Here is a 21,028-nt window from a genome sequence, read left to right on the forward strand (position 1 = left end):
TGTCATTTGGCATAAATGCTATTTAATAGTATTTATCATAACTACAGATTGGTATGACGTGTTGGATATCTAATGGCCATTTGGCATAACGACAAAAACATTAATTTTTAAACCAGATATATATCAGATATATCAAGTAATTATAACATGTTTACTTCAATTTATTTTACGTACGCTTTTCGATGGAAAAACGCACGCAAACGTATCTATTCTGAATTAAAAAACCCAGATTAATCCACCTAGCGGTGACGATGCCTTTCTCGATTCAACCGTTTGGTTTCGCCTTGATGTGATATTCTTCTTCTCATTAGCATTACATCCCTACACTGGGACAGAGCCACCTCGCAGGTTCATTAAGCACTTCCACAGTTATTAACTGCGAAGTTTCTAAGCCAGGTTACCATTTTTGCATTCGTAAGTATATTATGAGGTTAACACGATGATACTTTTATGCCCCCAGAGAAGTCGAGACAATTTCCAATCCGAAAATTGCCTAGACCGGCACCGGTCCAAACCCAGCCACCCTCAGCACGGTCTTGCTTTGTAGCTGCGCGTCTTACCGCACGGCTAAGAAGGGCCTTGATGTGATACACGTCATAAATAATTGCCTACATTACAGGTCTTGCAAACGCTGTAAAGCGAATCAACCAACCAAGCTTGTATGGTTGAACACACCATTTTCTTCATAACTTTTGAATGCATTGACCGATTGTGATTAAATTCAATAGTGATCATTAGGATATGTTCCAAGTCGAATGCAACTTGTTGCGAGAAAATCGGTTAAGAATTAGGTACTATATGAAAGAGTGGCTAATGTTTTTCGGTTTTCTTGTGCACACACACATCTTCTTCTTCTTCTTCATTGGCATTTCATCCCCACACTGGGACATTGCCGCCTCGCAGCTTAGTGTTCATTAAGCACTTCCACAGTTATTAACTGCGAGGTTTCTAAGCCAGGATACCATTTCTGCATTCGTATATCATGAGACTAACACGATGATACTTTTATGCCCAGGGTAGTCGAGACAATTTCCAATCCAAAAATTGCCTAGACCGGCACCGGGAATCGAACCCAGCCACCCTCAGCATGGTCTTGCTTTGTAGCCGCGCATCTTACCGAACGGCTAAGGAGGGCCCACACACACATACACATGGAAATTAGTTCAGCCCGACGAGCTGAGTCAATTGGTCTATAACATCATGGGTCTCCGAGATTTTTATAAAAAGTTCGATTTTGGAGTGAAATATGATAGCCTATCGGTACAACTTTGTACGAGAAAGGCAAAAACAGATGGTTTATGTACAAGACACGACCGCCCGACGGAAACTACGTAAAGCAGGTACATTGAGGAATGTAGTGCATGAATATTATGAAACAACTAGTCGACCCGGCAGACGTTGTACTGCATAGTAGGCGAAAATGCGTGTTGTGGACTGCCCATGCGAAATTTCCATACGGTTCTTAGCTTTAGTTTTTTACGATTTACTCAATCTTATTCGTGATTTTCGCATAAGGAAATATCATATAAACCCGTCGGAAACGATTACGAACTATTATATCTCTGTAAAAATGCACACTTAGAGGGGTTTCGCGGAGCGGATAAATAAAAGATGTTGATCGTTTGGGTGTTGAATCAAGAAGGAGCTTTGCTCCATTTTATTCGGAGAGCTGTGTCTGACAGCAGTGTTGCGCGCAGCGCTGTTTGCTTCAGACACAATCAATTTAAACTAATTGAAAATGTATTTACAATACACATCAGCTCTTCCCTCTTCAGAAGGAAAGGAGACTCAGAATGAACAAATATTCAACATTAAAGTAATAATAAACTTCACTTTTAAATCTAGCTTTGCTAAATCTTATTGAATGCCTAGGTAGGCCAGAAAGCTCTACCGGCTCTGACGAGAATTTTCTTTTTCTATTCTCAATCTTCATTAACTTGCGTTGATTCGAGGCGCTACTATTGGTATGATCCGGTAATTGCCAGATATCGCTCTCGTTTAGTTCGGGTTCCATCATGCGTTCAGCTGCAGTCCGCAACGGTCGACCATTCTCGGGAATCTCGACAGTCGATAGCGGACGACCAGTCTCGACCGCTCGCATTGCCCGCTTCGACAGATCCGATGTTCCATGTCCATCCTCAAGGACTCTGATCTGATTGGGATGGGACGTAGTTGTCGCCTCGTTTCCAACCATGATCTGTAATACATTTTGAGAAAAACGTTTCAGAAAAAGATGCTTTGATCCATTTTCCACGTATATGCGGTTTGTTTGCTTGCTTTTTCGTTTTAATCAAACAGATTAACATCTTAGATGTATGGGTATAGTATTTTTCAGGAGGAAAAATTCCAACCATTGTCGTATCATTAAAGCTTAACCGTAAACTAATCTGGTTTTCCAAGTACAACTTACAAATTTTATTGAAGAAACCATTGTCATACATTGTGACGTTGTCCAATAAAAAACTCGCAAAATGCATAACCAATTTAGCTATAACTACCAAATAGTTGTCAATTTTAATCATTCGCTTTACCTCCACCCTTACAGTGAAATCATTTCCTACCGATGGTTTCTTAGTAGGTACACTGTTTAAAATTTTTGAATTAATATTATGTTTTGGAATGATTGCCAAATTGGAACAGACGCCACAAACAGCAACAAAATTCGTGTCAAAACCAAACAAGTGAACCGCTTGTTCTACAGATTTTATCATATCAATGATGCCATCATGAATGACACGTTCAAGTTTAATCATTTCTCCTTGAAATTTCTGCGTAATGTTCACTTTGTACTGAAATAATAAACACACGTCAAGATCATAGAAATCTGGTTTAGTTCTAAGCATTTTAAAAACATGTTTGTCAGTTTTCTTAGGCCAAAAACAGCTTGTATAATAAATTCGGTTTTTCTTAAGTATATCATTCATAGTCTCTATGGAAATTACCAAAGAATCATCAGTTATAATATTACTTTTCATAAATTTATCACATTGTATTGGAACTGACACATTCAAAACCAACTGCGAAATATTCTCCCTTGTATCATAGGGAAAGTCATTCTCCTGTATAGGAATTGGTAAATTATCATTTGAAACCAAAACAGTTTCACAATCATCATTAGATTTACATAAATTTGTGACAAATACATCAGCATACTTCATCATAATATCTGCACATATGGCTTTGTCTAGTTTTTTAAAAATATTGTTTACTGGTAACGGAACACCAAAAAAATTCTTCTTCCTAGTATTGGAATAAACTGATAATCGCCATCAAGCTCTAGCTGACTCAATATGGCTTTTCTCTTATTAAATGCAACTGTAACCTCATCTTTACCAGACAACAAACAAGAACTAATAAAATTATCGTTGGAAAAAATATCTTTACAGTCCAACACGGAATCACTTGGCTCATTGTTATCCAATTCACAACTCATTTTTAGTAAACTATCCATACGCTCGGAACAGTTATCCGTAGGCAAACAAGATTTTTGCATGTCGACATGTTTAACTTCGTCGTTCCTTTTAGGTTTGAGTTCACGGCATCTTTTTTGCACGTGTCCTTGTTGTCCGCAATAATTACAGATACGCTGGTCCACCGTCCATTGGTTGCTATCCGTTTCCAATTGTCGATGCGAAGAACAAGCAGATGCGTCTTGGTACCTAAATTGTTGAGAAAGAAAACAACTTTGCGTATTATGTGGATAATCCAGATAGTCATTATTTGCCGAATCAAAAAATGGATATTTGGTTTCTATTGAAGCCACAAAGTCAACATTATTTTTGTCAAGTCTTTCCTTGAGTTTTTGAACTAATGTTTCATAAGAAATGTCATCCAACAATTTATTTGTAGGGAAAAGCTCATTTGCAATATTGAATAAAAAGTCACCTCCCAAAATAAACATCTGGTATTTTCTTTCATTATGCTGGATTTTGTTTACTCGGAAATGGCACGATAAACGTTTAATCCAAGAAGCAAATGGTTGACTCTTACGGTAGGGTTCAATATTAGGAGTTATCATGTAAGACATATTTGCCAAATCGTTGAAGCAAAAAATTATACCCACAATTGCGCTTGCAATAGGAACAAACACACACACAACACAATTGATGTTGCAAATTAAATACTAAAATGGGGATAATTGTTCTAATGTCGAGTCTTCTTTTTTTTAAGGTATTAGGATATAAAGCCAGCAATGTATTGTTCACGCACTATACATGAATGAATATAAATTTCTTTAGTTTTAATGCAATTGCTCAACTTTTCTTTTAAAAGCAAACGATATAATCTAAAGCAAAATTCATTAAATTTTATCAATTGACACGCCACTTCGCTTGCGCAAATTTATTAATTTTTTAATTAGCTTTGATTACGCGCCTTTTTGACAATAGCGAAAAATAAAATCACCAATCAACCATTTAATAAAATTACTTTGGCTAAAAAACACTTCATGTAATAACTTTTCTCAATTAATTTCAATTTCTTAAATGAACCTGGCATTAACCAAAAAATGTTTTCACTCACCCTTTTGATGCGCTACTCTTACCTGTTGCCACGAACAAGCATCAAACCAACCTCCCGGCGGGGCGAAACAAAAGCTGCAGCAGCAATGATTCGGCTGCTATTCAATTTCTCCCGCTGTTCGTAGTGTGTCTAACACGAAATAAACAGAAAAAAATACACTTAATTGATTGCTGAAATAAAGTTATATGTCGTTCAACGGAGAATAGTTAATATGATTTTTTAAATTTATTTATTTTTTTTTTCAACAAAACTGCCGTCAAACAAAGGCAAATGGCGCTTCGGCATGAAAGCACTTGTCATCTCCAAACCAAATGCACCACAATTTTCTTATTAATTTAACTTTTTCACTTTTAACTGTATGCACGCTAACGACCGATACTTTTTAAACGACCGTATACGTTGTAATTGGTTGTAATTTTCCTCGTCGCCACTATTGTATCTCTGTAAAAATGCACACTTAGAGGGGTTTCGCGGAGCGGATAAATAAAAGATGTTGATCGTTTGGGTGTTGAATCAAGAAGGAGCTTTGCTCCATTTTATTCGGAGAGCTGTGTCTGACAGCAGTGTTGCGCGCAGCGCTGTTTGCTTCAGACACAATTTAAACTAATTGAAAATGTATTTACAATACACATCACGAACATATTTGCTGAAAAAATGAAGAAAATCCATCCAGCCGTTTTCGAGTTATGCGGTTCGTATCCCACAGCGTGCACAGACCATTTCATTTTTATTATATAGAAGAATATTCATTAGATTACCTATGTCTCTGGATTCTCTGACAGTTGGATTCGACTTATGGCACAAGACAAATTGGGCAATGAGAAGAGCTTTCTGAATGATTTACGTCGTCTGTCTCTTTACGTTCTTCCAAGAATTGTGATTGTGGTAGTGCAACACCGAGAAATACCACAAACACTCTTCAAAAAAATACAGATTTATGTAATGGTTTGTTGCCAATTTTTTTTCTTCCTTATAATAGTGGTTAATGCGGGATCAGTACAAAAGGCCGAATCACAAAAGGCCGAACCACAGAAGGCCGAATCACAAAAGGCCGAACCACAGAAGGCCGAATCACAAAAGGCCGAAAATGTTCTAGCATACCATAAAAGGTCAAACCACGAAAGGCCGAATGATACAAAAGGCCGAATCTCAAAGGGCCAAATAGCACAAAAAACCGAATCATTACAAAAGTTTCAAACTTCCGACCAAGAGAATACTCAAGAATACTCAAAAATCACGTTTACTTTTATTATGCTGCCCCATAAAGAAAAACTTGTCCACGTGTTTTTCGACTACTAGCAGCGATCTAATCAATCTTATTCAGTTGAGGTATTTAACGTCAGTTCAAGTTCAATCTTTCAATTGAAAGAAGTTGTATGACGGTGTTTACAGAGTCAATTTGAATCCTTATATATTGCATAATAAATCAATTTTCATAGCAGTAATGAAAGGATAAAGCTTATTGAACACTGTATACATATAAATATTAGCACTTAAAAGTAACGGAGTAATCCAAGAGGTCTCTTTTTTTCTTCCTTTGCTGATGTAGTAAACTAATCATCATCAGTAGTTGTATTGGGAAAAGTCAAATTCCCAAATCTAATGCAAGAGCCCGAGTTAAATTCTACCAGATTCAAGGCTCACAAAATCGATTAGCGGATTTGCATCAATATAGGAGTTTATTTATTTATTTATTTTGCTTATTTCATCTGACTGTGTCGTCTACATGAAAACTTAAAACTCAGTTGATAAAATATCTGTTTATAGCCATTGACGAAACGCGGATGAACTGATGAAGTCGAATTGGTCCTACACCTCGTTGAAATGACGGATCATAGCGACAAAACAGCTATTGGCAGCATAATTAGTGTTATGCCTTTCTTCGAAGAGCAGTCCAAACAGCTTGATATGGATTCCAGACAGCAGAAGCAAATTCGAGTTGAGAACGTACCAATGAGCAGTATAAGGCTTTGTAGCATAGAGGATCGCAGAATTCATATGAAACCCTAAAAATAAAACTAAGCTGGCGATTCGCTTTGTCGATCGTAGTTGAAAAATGACGTCTGAAAGTTAGCCTGTCATCCAACACGACGCCTAGATCTTTAACATGATCCACACGTTGTAAAGTTGTACCTGTGATACTATAATCGAAAACCACGGTTTCGGCAGTGCGATGAAAGTTTATTACGTAACACTTTGAAACAGCCAGGACCGTCATATTACGCTCACACCAACATTTGAATAAATCCAAGAGCTTCTGCAATTCTTGGCAGTCCGCCAGATTTCGAATAACGATGTATAATTTGAGATCGTCTGCAAGCATCAACAGCAGGCCTCCACGCTGCAGGATAAAAGTTACGTCATTCACGAAGAGCAAAAACAACAATGGACCCAGCGTGCTTCCTTGGGGTACTCCGGAGCCGTTCGAAAAACCGTGGGATGAGTGATCTCCAATGATGACGGTCACTTGACGTTGCACTAGATATGATTGCAGAATGTCGTAGAGCATCCCATTTTTCCAAGTTTTGCAAGCAGTATGTCGTGATTCACTTTATCAAATGCTGCTTGTAGATCAGTATACACGGCATCGACTTGGAGCTTTTTGCGCATATTATCCATACAATATGATGTAAAACTGACTAGATTCGTTTCTACGGATCGACCCGGAAAGAAGCCATGTTGATACGAACTGATGTAGTTTTTGCATGAGGAAAACAGTTTTTCGTAGATCAGTGACTCGAACACTTTTGATTTCATGCCAAGAGAAGTCATGCCTCGGTAGTTTCTCACGTCGCATTTTTTGTACACCGGAAACATGGTAGAGCACTTCCATTGAGTAGGAAACTTTCGCTGACGGAGTGATAAGTTGAAAAGCATGCACAGAGGGATAGCCAAGATATCCGAACACTTTTTCAGAACCGCTGATGGTATACCACTAGGGCCTGCTGAAAAGGACGATTTTATCCTATTTATCGCCGAGACAACCATATCATTTTCAATGTTAAAAACATCCATGCTATTGACATTGTTAGGTACATCTCTTGCTGCTCTTGCGATGTCAGCTTGAGATGGCAAAGCATTGGAAAAGACGGTCGAAAAGTGTTTGGCGAAGAGATTGCATCTGTCCTCGGCATTCAAGGCAACATCTTCGTCAAGAAACACTCTTGACGGTAATCCGATTTCTTTCCTCTTTGTATTGATGAACGACAAGAATCCCTTGGGATGACGGCGAGGATTATGTTGCATACAACGCACATACTGCTTGAAAAGATGCTTGTTATAGCGGCGATAACAATTACTGGTGATTGAGAAATTTGGTTTAGTGATAGCACAACGTCGGTTAGTCAGAGCACGAAGAGTCCTAGCACGTTCCCGTTTGCGGTTGCGTAGCGTAGCGTTAGTCCATGAGAGGTTGGCGCTTCGGTACGGAGGCAAATACGCAGTCACTGAAGAAACAGTTAAAACGCCCAACCGCTGTCAATATCCGAGTCATTCAAAGCATTCCAGTCAAATCGAGATAATTTGCGCCGGAGTAGTTCGAAATCTGTCTTGCGAAAATTCAAACAGTCAGCATTCGAGCTATCATCGAATCTAACATGATCACTGTTCGCGATAGATATCACCAGAGCAGGATGATAATTATCGAGTGGAACGAACGGTGTCTCGTCGACCGCACAGTCAGGAAGTAAATTTTCGCTTACAAACACCAAATCGAGGAATTTATTTTGGAAATTTGATATCAAACTAATCTGGCTTAGTCCAAAGAAAGCAGTTCCATCGATGAGTAGACGGCTAACAGGAATAGTTGTCGAATTATCCGGATCAGGAAATGCATAACTATGGCCAGATGGCAGTCAAGTAAGCCCAGGTTGATTGAAGTCACCAAGCAAGAGAAGTACATCCACCAGGTCAGTCAAAGAAGAAGCATATTCAATGGCATCAAGATATTGTTGAATTATACCATTATCATTCCTTCCGTCCGGAGGAATATACAATGCTCCAATGAAAGCATTCCTTGTTGGGAGACTCACTTTTACCTAGACCGCTTCAATTGAAGTAAATCGGCCAACGGCGATTTGACATGAAGCAAGCGCGTTGGAAACAGCTATCAGGACACCACTGTTAGAACTGTTTCGATCGACTCTGTACACACTGAAGGAGTTACCAAACATCTGAACGGAATTAATCCTCTCGTCCAGCCAGGTCTCAGTGAACACATACACATCGTATTTGCCATCGAGTGCAGCGAGATAAACGTCGTCCAATTTGGTTAGCAGTCCTCTTGTGTTTTGATAATAACCTCGCAAGTCTCGAGTTGGTCTGTGAACCGAGGAGGAGTGAGGAATTGCTCGATGCGGATAGGTACTTGTCTGCATTCAGATTTTGGAAGAGCCCTCCACCACACCCATGCACAGGGCCGGGATGACTGTCGATCGCTGGCTGGGAGTGCATGACTGTGATGGGGGGTATTGTGGCTTCCTTCTGGCTGGCAGGCTTGCATCCCGGTGGCGGTCTGCTGTCGAAAGATTGCATCGATGCTAATTCACTGGAGGAGTTGTGCGCTTCATGACGGATGGTTGTGCCAATGATGCCCACTATTCACGATCTAATTGCGACATCAGAAGCTAAACAAAATCGACTGTTCCAATTATTATGTTTTTAACTAAAAGCTGTATAACTCACGGTAACGCGGTGTTCTCAATTGTATTTCATTTTCTCCCATTTTAAGAGAAACTGGCAAGAAATCACAAAATAATCCGAATATTCTAAAGTATTTGAATAAAAAAAAGTCTGGATGAAAACGGCAGACCAACAAAGTGGACCGGAGCGAGCGCGCGCTTGCTCCGGTCCACTGATGATCTACCATCATTCATTCGGGCTTTGTGATTCAACCTTATGTGGTTTCGGCCTCTTTTGTGCATTCGGCCTTTTTTGCTTTCGGCCATTCGTGATTCGGCCTTTCGTAGTTGACCCCCGTTCATACGGGTGCTCAAGTTTAGGTTCGGGTACACGAAATTTTAACCGCGTGCTCGGTTCAGTTTTAGCAAACCGAACACGGTATTTTAGAAACCAGGTTTTCGGGTTTGGGCAAAAAGCAGTCCAATTGAAATGCAGTGCTGCTGGAAATTCAAACAGATAGGGTAGGACGGGGCAAGATGAGCACAATAAGACTGATACTTAACACCTTCTCAGCAAGCATACTTTTCTATATTACAATACGACAGTTCTTGTTTGATGCATTTTATCTAACATCTAGAAAGACTAGAAAGCGAATTTAAAAAAGAACGGTAATCCCGGTAACATGTGGTTTGTTCGCATTAACGTTCAGGAAATTAACCACCTTTTCTGAGCAGCTTCTATAGCAGCTAAAACTAGTAGACTTCGTGCTTATTTATTTATTATCAGACTAAGGCTGGAGTTGCCTGTGCTGTGCAAAAGTCTTCTCCATTCAACTAGGTCCATGGCTGTACGTCGCTAACCACGCAGTCTGCGGAGGGTCCGCAAGTCGTCCTCCAGTTTGCTTGAGAACTGCTACCTTGCTAATAAAACTCAAAACTACAGCCACGACAAGCTGTTTTACTCGAGCAGAAAATGAAAACAAACTGAAAACTTATTCTGATATTTTGATATTTTCATTTGCAATATCAAATTTTGGTGACCGAGTTAATAGTCATCACATCAAAAGTTGAGAACTAAACGTTATGAATCAGCTTCTTGTAGTTCGAAGTCACTTTCATGGCTGCATAATGATTGTCGTGCAGGAGATACCTTTGTTCAAGTAGTCGATCTGCAAATTGTAGAAAAGTAACATGCGCACGAAGCTTTGGAGCATTATGGAATTCTTCTTCATTTCCCTATGAAAGTGCAAATGGCATGACCCTAAAATAAAGAACGGGAAACAATTACCCAGTTGTACAAATATCAAAAAAATATATTATGAACAGGAACAGGATAATCATCAATGAAATTACTATGGAATTGGAACACAAAGTGAGCAATTTTATATCAGTTGTCAAGATCAACACTCATATAGATTAAAATAAATTTTAATCAACAAAAATTGAAAAACTTTCAATGCATTGACTTTATAAAGTATCTTTTCAATCCGAAAGAAAAATCTTCATATACCGTTGAACGGAAAAAAAGAAAATAGAAAATAGAAGATAGGGATCGTATGTATGATATTTTTCGCGCTTTCCCAAATGTTAGGTTTCCATCAATAACTTTTTTGCAAATAACTTTTTATTCATAGAAACGTAAAAATGACAGACCCCTCCTCTCTCTTTAAGCTGTCACGTAATATGTGTACGGCCTCAAATATGTTTTCATGCGGTTTATAGAATACGGACTCTATTTATTATTTTCAGTTATCCAAATAATATCAAAATATGATATTTGCTACTTTGCAATTCTATATCAAAATATGTTATAGTTATGATATCAAAAACTCAATTTGTTATCATTTTGATAATAGTGGACTCTGGTCGGGTATGGTCATCAACACCCTTCATGTGCAACGCAAACTGCTTGTTTTTCTTTTCAATTTAAAAAAAAGAAGAATGGAATGCTTTTTGCACTGACCCACGTGCTATGGTATGCCAACCTACCGCACGAAAGTGTGCCGGAGTGTGGGAGTACTCCTCAGCCGCGACTGACCGTACCCACTAAACCTGCTCCAACCATATGTTTTTCCGGGACTGCCTATCATTATATTAATTCTTCACTAAAAAATGGTACCGCAAACCTAATGTCCCCACATCTGTAAATGGGGAATGAAATATAACCCTAGTACCAGACCTTATAGTGAGTGATTCGCTTGCGCATATTTGCGCTTTTACGAGAACGCTGCAATCAATTTTTTCTTGAAAATTGTGTTTTTTTTTCTCTATAGGTATATGATTAGAAAATAAACAACATTATTACTTTGCTATTTAATGCATGATGTAAAATGGTTTCCATTTGAAAACAAACAAAAATACGCAAAAATATGTTTTTCATGCGTTTTTATTTTTTTGAAAGGTTAACGATGACCCTCAGAGTAAAAAAAAGAGTTCATAAATGTTCTTTCACATAATATGTTGCATAGAAACAGTTTTCATTGTGAAATATCTTTGGCCACCCATTTGTATGACAATTCCGCATAGTGCAGTCAGGTCACCCGTCACAAATATCGGCGGGCATACTTACGCTCTGACCCTCTTTCTATAATAACTACAAATTGTAATGAAAATTTCAAATAATTTCCCATGAAAAGCAGAAAAATTTCCCTTCCGAAATTTGGAGGAATTTTTGTCGAAATTAAAAGGATTTCCGTAGAATTTAACAAAAAATTGTCAAGATTTGAAATAATTTTTATCAAATAAAATTTAAATTACACGTTTAAATTCAGAGCAATTTTCCATGCAAATTCCCGCAAGATATTTTTATGAAAATTCGGGTACAAGATTTTTTTTTGGTTAACAGTGCATTCATTTTTCTAATTCCATTTTCCAATTTCAGGTTGCCATCGAACGAACCCACACATCTGCAGTGCAAGTGAAATACCGCGCCGATGCCCTGATGAATGCTAACCACTATGACCCGCAAAGTATAAAGGACATTGCCGATGAGGTTACGAAAAAATGGCAAAAACTAGTCACATGCGCCGAGGAGCGCCATAAGCTGGTAACGGCTTCGTTAAACTTTTTCAAAACTGCCGAACAGGTGTGCAGCGTGTTGGACAGTTTGGAGAAGGAGTATCGCCGCGAGGAGGATTGGTGTGGGGGCGGCGGCTCGACCGACAAAGGTCAACAAATAGTGCAACTTATTTCAAAACACCAAGAGCAGAAGGAAGCCTTCCTCAAGGCGTGCACCTTGGCTCGACGGACGGCTGAAACATTCCTTAAGTACGCGGCACGATCGCTGCAATTTTATCACATAAAAACGACTGTAAATAGTGAATCTCGCGTTAAGTCAATACTGGATAAGCTGCTGACGCAGGAAACGCAAGTTCTCGAATACTGGACCCAACGGAAAAAACGTCTAGACCAGTGCCAACAGTTTGTTCTGTTCGAGAGATCTGCTAAGCAAGCAATCGAATGGATCCATGACACTGGAGAGGCGTATCTGTCCTCTAGAAACAATAAACTGTGCAGTAGTAGAGAGGAGACTGAAGTGCTTCTACGTGAGCACAACGAGTTCAAAGGAACGGCTAAGGAAACGCGGGAACGCGTCAAACTGCTCATCCAACTGGCTGACTCCCTGGTGGAGAAAGGGCATGCCCATGCCAGTTCAATAAAGCAGTGGGTGGCGACCGTGGACAATCGCTATAAGGACTTCAGTAGTCGGATGGAACTCTATAGAACTAATTTAGAAAAATCGCTTGGCCTACCTGGTATTCAGCAACAAGATGACAATAATAGTAGTAGTAGTTGTAACAGTAGCAACAGTAGCCTTAGCTGTAAATCCATTTCCTCGTCAACGACGTCCGTCTCGACGGCATCTTCCACTAGTGGCATTTCTTCCGCTTCTTCCACAACGGCAACTGGTAATTCTGTGCTTGAGTATCGCCATTCCGATCCCTCGCTGGAGACAAAGCTCAATGCGGCTGCTGCGGGTCCCGGAGCGGTCGGTGTTCCCAAAGAAATGAACGAGGAGAAACGAAAGTCTGCTCGAAAAAAAGAGTTCATCATGGCCGAACTGCTGCAAACCGAGCGGACCTACGTCAAAGATCTCGAAACATGCATCAATGTGTTTGTCAACGAACTGAAAAGCGGTGTCAACGTACCGCCCAACCTACTAGGCAAGGAACACATTCTGTTTAGTAACATCGTAGATATTTATCAATTTCATGAGAAAATATTTCTCAAAGAGCTAGAAAAATACGAAACCATGCCGGAAGACGTGGGCCATTGCTTTGTCACGTGGGCAGCAAAGTTCGATATGTACGTGTATTATTGCCAGAACAAACCTCAATCCAACGACTACATGGTTCAATTCGGCGGAACCTACTTCGACGAAGTGCAACGAAAACACAAACTCGAACACTCACTACCGGCTTTCCTCATCAAACCGGTGCAACGAATCACCAAATATCAGCTGCTGCTGAAGGATCTCCAATCGTGCTGCGACGAAGGCCAGGGCGAAATCAAGGACGGCCTCGAAGTTATGCTGAATGTGCCGAAGAAGGCGAACGATGTGATGCATTTGAACCTGCTGGAAGGGTGCGATGTACCGTTCGATAATCTGGGAGATGTTGTCTTGCAGGATTCATTCCTGGTGTGGGACAATAAGCAAATTCTGATCAAGAAAGGACGCGAGAGGCACGTTTTCTTGTTTGAGCTGTACATTCTGTTCTCGAAGGAGGTGAAAGATACCAATGGAACGGTGAAGTACATCTACAAGAGCAAACTCTTGACGTCTGGTGAGTACGAGTTTATTCCAACTACCTATATGTTGTTTTTGAACTTTCAAACTTTTAATTAATCAGGTTTGATGCTCCATATACCCAAATGAATCCAAATTAAAAACAAATAATTGGAGTGTGTGAATTGCAGTATCTGTTATTTATCAGTTCTTCTCAGCAGTAATTACGCATGATCGCAATGAAAAATTACACAAATTAAGACAAATTCGCCCGTTTTTGCATTTTGCGTATTATACTAAGTACCTATGTAAAGGCTATATGATCAGAGTAGGGCGCAGTTGTATGGAAAAACGAAAACTTCTTCCAATCAAGTGAGATCAAGGTTTTTCTGAATCGTTTTGGGGTTCTTTCTAAAATTACGTAACGCTAAATTTTGTGATTTTGGACCCCCACCCTCCCCCACGTAACATTTTTGTATGGAAGGTTTAATTTTTTTGTATGGATCGTAACGCTCGGCTTGACCCCCTCCTGTTATTCGCTTCGAAGATTAATTATTCGCACCATATGGAAGAAATCAATGTTTCTGCCAGCACTACCAGGCTATTATATAATATATGGTTGTTTGTGGGCAAAACCCTTCTTCAGTTCTGACTCGATTTAAACGTTGAGAAATGATTCCGAATAACTCCAATTAGCATCCCAGCAGTATAAGATGAATGATTTCGAAATGCCATTCAATTGAATTATTGGTCCATGTAGTTCGGCAGTGTTGGCAGAATAATCGATTTTTTGCATATGGTTTGAACAAGCAATCTTCCAAGGGTTATAACTTTTTTTTGTGGACATGCTAACAACGTACGTTCTTCAGCAAAGTTTTGCGGCATCCTTCGGGTTATACTTCAACACATTGTGCCACTTGGTTTACGATGAACTGAAAACTCTAAAAGTAAAAATGCAAAAATGTACGGTTTCCCATACTAATTTCCATACAAACTTCAAACGCGATGCGGAAAGCGAGGCAGCAACCAATCAGGCTCAAATTGTGCACAGTTGTTTGGGACCCCGAATGGTATCGAAAAAACATTGATTTGGAAAAATGACCATGATGCCCCACTATAAAGGGACAGTTATGCGTACACCTCCGGTGATGCAAAGGGCCGTCTTGAAGGTCTCCATCCTGAGCGATGTCCAGCTATCGCTTTAACCTGTTACCAGGTTAGATTTCGGTCGACTTCTTTTATTTCTTTATTGAGGCTTCGCCGCCATGAGCCTCTGGGTCTGCCTCTGTTGTGATGTCCCACTGGGTTCAAGCCTAATGCTTGTTTACAGATTTCGTTTCTGCCCCAATGTGGGGCATAGCACAGATTTCACGTTAGAATTGAAAATTCGTATTTTGGTGCGTTCACTTATCTGACTGATTTTCCAGACATTAAACTCGCAAAGGCAGCCTTTGCTTTCTTGATCCGTGCGCCTATGTCGATCTTGGTTCCGCCATTTGGTTACCAAGATATTGGAAGCTTTAAAAAGTCTCCACTGATTCCCCGGCTACTGTGAAACTGGAAGAGGTCGCCGTGTTTACATCTAACGATTTGGTTTTGTTGGCGTTGATGACTGAACCTGTCGAAGAGGAGCGCTCGGCAAGGTCGTTGAGCTTACCCTGCATATCAGAGCGCCGTTGAGCTAGGAGTGCCATCAGCCGATTCGAAGTCGTTCAAGTGCTCCATGGTTATAGCAGCCCGCGGTTTGGTTCACGATCAATCGCACCTACCAGAATCTCGTTGATTACGATGTAACAGTGATAGAACACATCCTTGCCTCACACCAGTTACGGATAGGGTCAGACAAGACCCTATTGTGCAGAACTCTACACGAGAAGGCCTAGTACTGTGCCACGATGAGGCTGATGATTTTTTTTGGTATTGACGCGTGTTATACGTAGGATCCTAGGCAGATCATACCGAGGCGGTGGTGGCCTGACTGGTACTTGAAAAAGTTTTTTGGTCAATAACTGATCATTCGCGTCTTTCACAGGCATCGTTGCATTCATCTTCGCCCCGCTTAAGCGACGTGAGATGTCGTAGAGGAGGCGAATGTCCCGGGTTGTTGCGGCTCTCTCTCCTTCGTCGGCCAGAGGGCCCTCCCACGCTCACTTGTCTCGTAGACATGAGCGTTTCACTTCCTTCTCAAGATCCGCGTATCGTTGACGGGCTAAGACTTTGGCTCTTCTGGTTTTTTTCGCTCTATCGCGGCTTTGGCTTCTCTTCGATCCTCTTCCAGGTCTCATCGGTGATCCATTGTTTTCCCTGGATGCGCAGTTCACCCAGATTATTCTCGCTGGTGACGATAAATGGCGTTCCATTGGTCTTCCACGCTGCCAGCCAGGATTCCAGCCGGACCTGGTGCCTTGTTCATGTTAACTAATAAACCGTTGTTAACAGGCCAAGAGTCCAATTTTCCGATAGTAATGATTCCTCTAACAATTCCGGGTTGAACTGCTAGACACGCCATCTTAGGTCAACTGTGTTGACCCGCCTTGCGGTTTTATTAAGGGTATATAATTGACCATAACCCGTACTTTCTTATGGTCGCTCGAAGCATACCCCTCATGAACCCTCTATTCAGAGTCTGCCGTCCATCCCGGATACCTGCCCTCGTTCAACAGGACCACGTTCAGTTTCGCTAGCGACTCTAGCAGGATATTTCATCTGGCGTTAGTGAACCGGGATCCCCAGACCTCTGCCCACGCATTGAAGTCATATGCTACTACTAATGGTTTCAGATCAGTCAGTGCGCCTACAAGACTATCTAATACCCTAGTGTACTGCTCTATCTTCCATCTAAGAGGACAGTAGCAGCTACAAAAGTAAGCACCGTTTACTTTGGCTATTACGAAACCCTCATCATCAGGAGATAAAACTATTTCCTGGATTGGGTACTTCCCGCATGTCCAGATTGATACTGTTCTGGACGTCCGCAGTTCAACTGCCGTTCCCATCAGGGATGCAATACGAGTCCGATAGCATATACCGACTGTTGTAGCAACGCTTGCACTTTCTCGCATTGGTTGAGATTCAACTGAATTACTTGCATGTCGGAACTTGTTTGGAAGTCAGACAGACTAACCCACCGGATGGGTATTTGTTGTCTACGCCAGAAGCACAGAACAAACAACTCGGTGCAGCCTGGCAGATGTAAGCCCTGTGTCCTTTAGCTCCACACCTCCGGCATAGCCTACTGCGATCTGGACCCCTGCAGTCATATGACTTGATGATGATGATGATGATACTACCATCTATTGTAGCAAGGCACCTGCCGATAGCACTGGCCATATCTGACAAACGATTTGATCATGATTATATTATTGTTTGTATTTCATCAAACTCCTGTATGAAGGGCCAAAAATGGATGGGGTGGTTCCATAAGCAAATACGCTTATGCGAATCCACGGGACGAGTAGAGAATCTCCTTCCAGAAGAAAGTTCGTACAAACAATAATATAATTAAGCCCTCATTTCCCAGATTGACCCAATAGATGGGGAGAAGAGCCCGCCCTTTATCCACGAAATGTTAACAATAGGAAGTTGGCAATTCCACTCTTCCTATCCAAATCGCTTCAATCGGGTGCCCTGATGGTTATTTTATATGTTTATAGTCATACAGTTTCATTAAAAATACAATTATATATAATGGAATTTTCTCACCAAATTTCCGTGCTTGAAAAATACAGCTTTCATCGTTTGTCCTGGATTAAAGTGGTACTTTCATCACCAACATTAGTTTTAGAATAAATTGTTCTCTCCAAAATATCCTGTTACAATCAGAGGAGTGTTCAAAGCTTGAAAATATAAATCTTGAATCCTATAGAGATGGGATAAAAAAGGGAACAATATCAAACGCAATAACAAGCATATTAATTTATTTAACCTGTTCCATGTTTCCACACCCCATCGAAAATATCGTAAATTTATCAAAACCTGATTATTTGAAACGTGATAAGAAATATCAAGAAGTTATGATCATACAGTAAACATTATTTTCAATGTTCTGTGACTTAATAGGTTTTTTTTAGTCCGATGTAAGTTCTGGATACTGTACCAGGTGTCAAAATTTTACCTTTTTAACTCTATATTCTAGACAATTTGAGTTGACAATCGATGTGATACAGAATTTTTAATAGGAACCAGGTTTATGTATGACAGGATTTGCTTTCTTGAGTGAGGCCTGGTATAAAGTCACAAAACATCGACTCATGAAAAAAAAATTATAAATATTCTGAACATAAGAATAATGGTTTAAAAATGTGATGAATATAATGAATATCTTTCCAATAGGTTAACGAGCAAAGTTCTAGAATTGCAAATCCGAAGAAGATGAGTTTGATTTTCCGTTCGATGCAGGATAATTAGTTAAATAATGAAATGAATAAGATGGATATTTATGAGACAAGTCCTAAGACTGAAAGTCGCGATAATAAAGAAAAAAATGACATTAGAGATTAAGTGGATAAAATATTTAGCTCGTTATGAAGAGCTAAAGGTTAACTAAAAGTATCATTTAAAGATAAATGCACAGGTAAACATTCTTTTTATTGAACTATTAGCCATTCGTAATGTATTTCTCCACTACTAATTCAAGTTTTAAAAACCGAAAATACAAAAAAAATCATGTAATATTCTGCACTGTTAAATGTGCACTGTTATCAAAATTGTCCTGAAAATTTTATAGATTGATTGAAAGAACAATAACACTCAAACATTAATCGAATAATATGGGAATAATGAAAAGATATAACGAATAAAGTGCATATAATTTCAAAAAACGCAAGATTTATCATTTCTGTAATTCTTTTTTGGCCCCACATATTTCGTTATAATCACAATTTTCGAGTACCTCTAGCATTAGCTAATAATAAGTATAATAGTATAATGAATAAACACAGAGCGACTATAATAAAGAATTACCGAACCCGAAAAAAATTAGCATTAGCATTAGCATTAGCATTGAGCAATTCGCACAAATTCGTAGGTGGTACAAGCCAAGACTATTGTATGAGAGTAGCATCATTTTCATCCGTTACCACAGATATTGATTTGGGACTAATCACTATCTCTTAGATGGAAGCGATGCAGTCTCCAACAGTCGAGATCTGTCCTGACCACATCGTTGCGGATGCTGAGGAAGAGGAAAAATGGTTAATTGGACCTACTTAAGAAAGATGCAGAGAGCTCAACGACCTCTCATAGGTGCCACGGGAGGTTTTGGGATTGCGTGGAAGGTTATTACAGTAGGAATCGTTTTTGGTAGAACGTGAAACACAGAAAGAACTAAGATAGAAATACAAAGTAGGAAAGGGACGAGCCTGGAATTGAACCCACGACCTCCTGCTTATAAGGCAGAAGCGGTAGCCACTAGATTACCGAACCCGAAAAAAATGATGAAGTATTATTTTTGTCAATCCTGCTCAATACGTTGAGCTTTTTCTGCAGCCAAAATGAATTGTTGGAGGAATAGTAACATGAAATCGCGAGTATATTTGGTTACACTTGCATCCCACGCAATGGACGAATAAGGCAGAAAGTAATAAATATAAGGATCAAATGTATTAAAATCAAAAACGTAAAATCTCCTCTGAACAATCCTCCTGTTTTGCCAAAAATCAACACTTTCTATAAGTAGCTGCATGTTTTATGCTTATATAAAACAATGTAGCTACTTCAGAGAAAAGTTAGCTAAGCTCTCTGGATTTTCATAGGTGTTCATATCACGCATAATATTGACTTGAAATAGAGCGAAAAGCGCAACAAGGGCCACAATCATTGATGAAATAGTTTAACAAACACATTTTTGCACCTCCTACCAATGGTAGGCTACCATGCCGTACATGTTGCGTGGTGTTCATTATATCGAATATATTTTAAAGTTAACAAAAAAAAAATTCCATTCCATTTGTTACTAAAGTTTAAAAAAAAATGATTCATCTGGCTTTATGATTTTCCGGAAATTGTTTTTAAACTTTCGTTACATGCATAGCAATCATTCGGAATACTATCTGTACACTATTGAAAACTAATTATTGCTAATGTTTACCATACACATCTCCGAACTTTCAAAATGCTTATTTTGGAAGGGAAGGAAAACATTCATATTGAATAGAAATCAAGGAATTTGAATGGAAGACCATTAAAAGCGTATTCATTGAACGACGCTATTCATAAACTTTTCAAAGATATGAAAGTACAAAAGGAACGGACTTACCAACATAGTTATACATACTACTCTGTAACATCGTTGTCCATATCCTTCCTTAATCGTCTGCTCGAATTTCACACCAGATATTGATGCCTATTCAAGCTCAGAACTGAAATATATTGACATCTGCTACGCATTCCCAGCAATGTCTTATTTCCCTGAAGCTGCTTAAAGATCTCGGCCAGATATTGCTTCTGCTTGAGTAGATCCTTGTACATTATTTGTTTCTATTTTTGAATGAAAATGCAGTATGTCGCTCTGATTTATCTGTTCTTCCTAGCACTGTTGAATGTAGTCCAAATTGTCCAAATGTTATTGTTTCAAAACTTCCTTTTTGAGTGGCAATCTTTTCTTCCAGTCATCTAGTTTCTCTGCCCGTCGTTTGGGTGGCGACGAAAGAACGCTTCTTGATAGGTTATACATTTACAAAACTATTGGTATATTCTTTGGAAATTTTGACGGAAAAAGCGGAGCATGTAAAAATTGCATCCTTTCCGAGTCATGACTTGCTGGGTTTTTGGACCCCTGCAGTCATATGACTTATGTCCAAAATCGAAGTACTTAAAGCAGGCCTGAGTTTGTTGGTCATCGGGCATACTGTCCAACCCACTCTCGATGGTGTACAACACGCGTCGAAGTCGTCCGTCGCGGCTAAACATTGGGCGACTACAAGATGGTAGACTAGCCCAAGACTACGCGCAGCAGCTGGAAGTGGCACTCCCAACGGAAGAGCAGCTAGGCACAGTGTCACTTGAAGATGGCTGGAGAGAGAGAGATATATATTCGATTCGCCATTGGAAGCACCGCAGCCGCTGCACTAGGCACGGTTCCCCCGGATCAGAAAAACGACTGGTATGACGGCGAATGTGAGCAGTTAGTTGAGGAGAAGAATACAGCATGGGCGAGATTGCT

General features: G+C 39.8%; 2 protein-coding genes across 6 annotated transcripts in view; one reads left to right on the forward strand and one right to left on the reverse strand.

Moving 5' to 3' along the window:
* Positions 1-21,028, forward strand: part of LOC134211528 (triple functional domain protein) — a 359,415-nt gene that overhangs the window by 115,467 nt on the left and 222,920 nt on the right. For all 5 annotated transcript variants that reach the window (XM_062688453.1, XM_062688455.1, XM_062688456.1 and 2 more), the window contains exon 6: positions 12,022-13,924. In XM_062688453.1, the coding sequence (XP_062544437.1) occupies positions 12,022-13,924 (1,903 nt within the window). The remainder of the gene's footprint in view (positions 1-12,021; positions 13,925-21,028) is intronic.
* Positions 1,635-4,509, reverse strand: LOC134211529 (uncharacterized). The gene is made up of 2 exons (XM_062688458.1): positions 4,429-4,509; positions 1,635-2,197 (listed from the first exon to the last, which is right to left on the reverse strand). The coding sequence occupies exons 1-2, from the start codon at positions 4,495-4,497 to the stop codon at positions 1,772-1,774; spliced, it is 495 nt and encodes a 164-aa protein (XP_062544442.1). The 5' UTR covers positions 4,498-4,509; the 3' UTR covers positions 1,635-1,771.

This window comes from Armigeres subalbatus, chromosome 2, assembly GCF_024139115.2.
Source record: "Armigeres subalbatus isolate Guangzhou_Male chromosome 2, GZ_Asu_2, whole genome shotgun sequence".
In the NCBI taxonomy this organism is placed as follows: Eukaryota; Metazoa; Arthropoda; class Insecta; order Diptera; family Culicidae; genus Armigeres; species Armigeres subalbatus.

Coding starts and splice junctions, on each gene's coding strand:
- LOC134211529 (XM_062688458.1), bottom strand. CDS start 4,497: ATGCCAGGTTCATTTAAGAAATTGAAATTAATTGAGAAAAGTTATTAC. Junction 2,198..4,428: donor TGAAGTGTTTTTTAGCCAAA/GTAATTTTATTA, acceptor AATGTATTACAG/ATCATGGTTGGAAACGAGGC.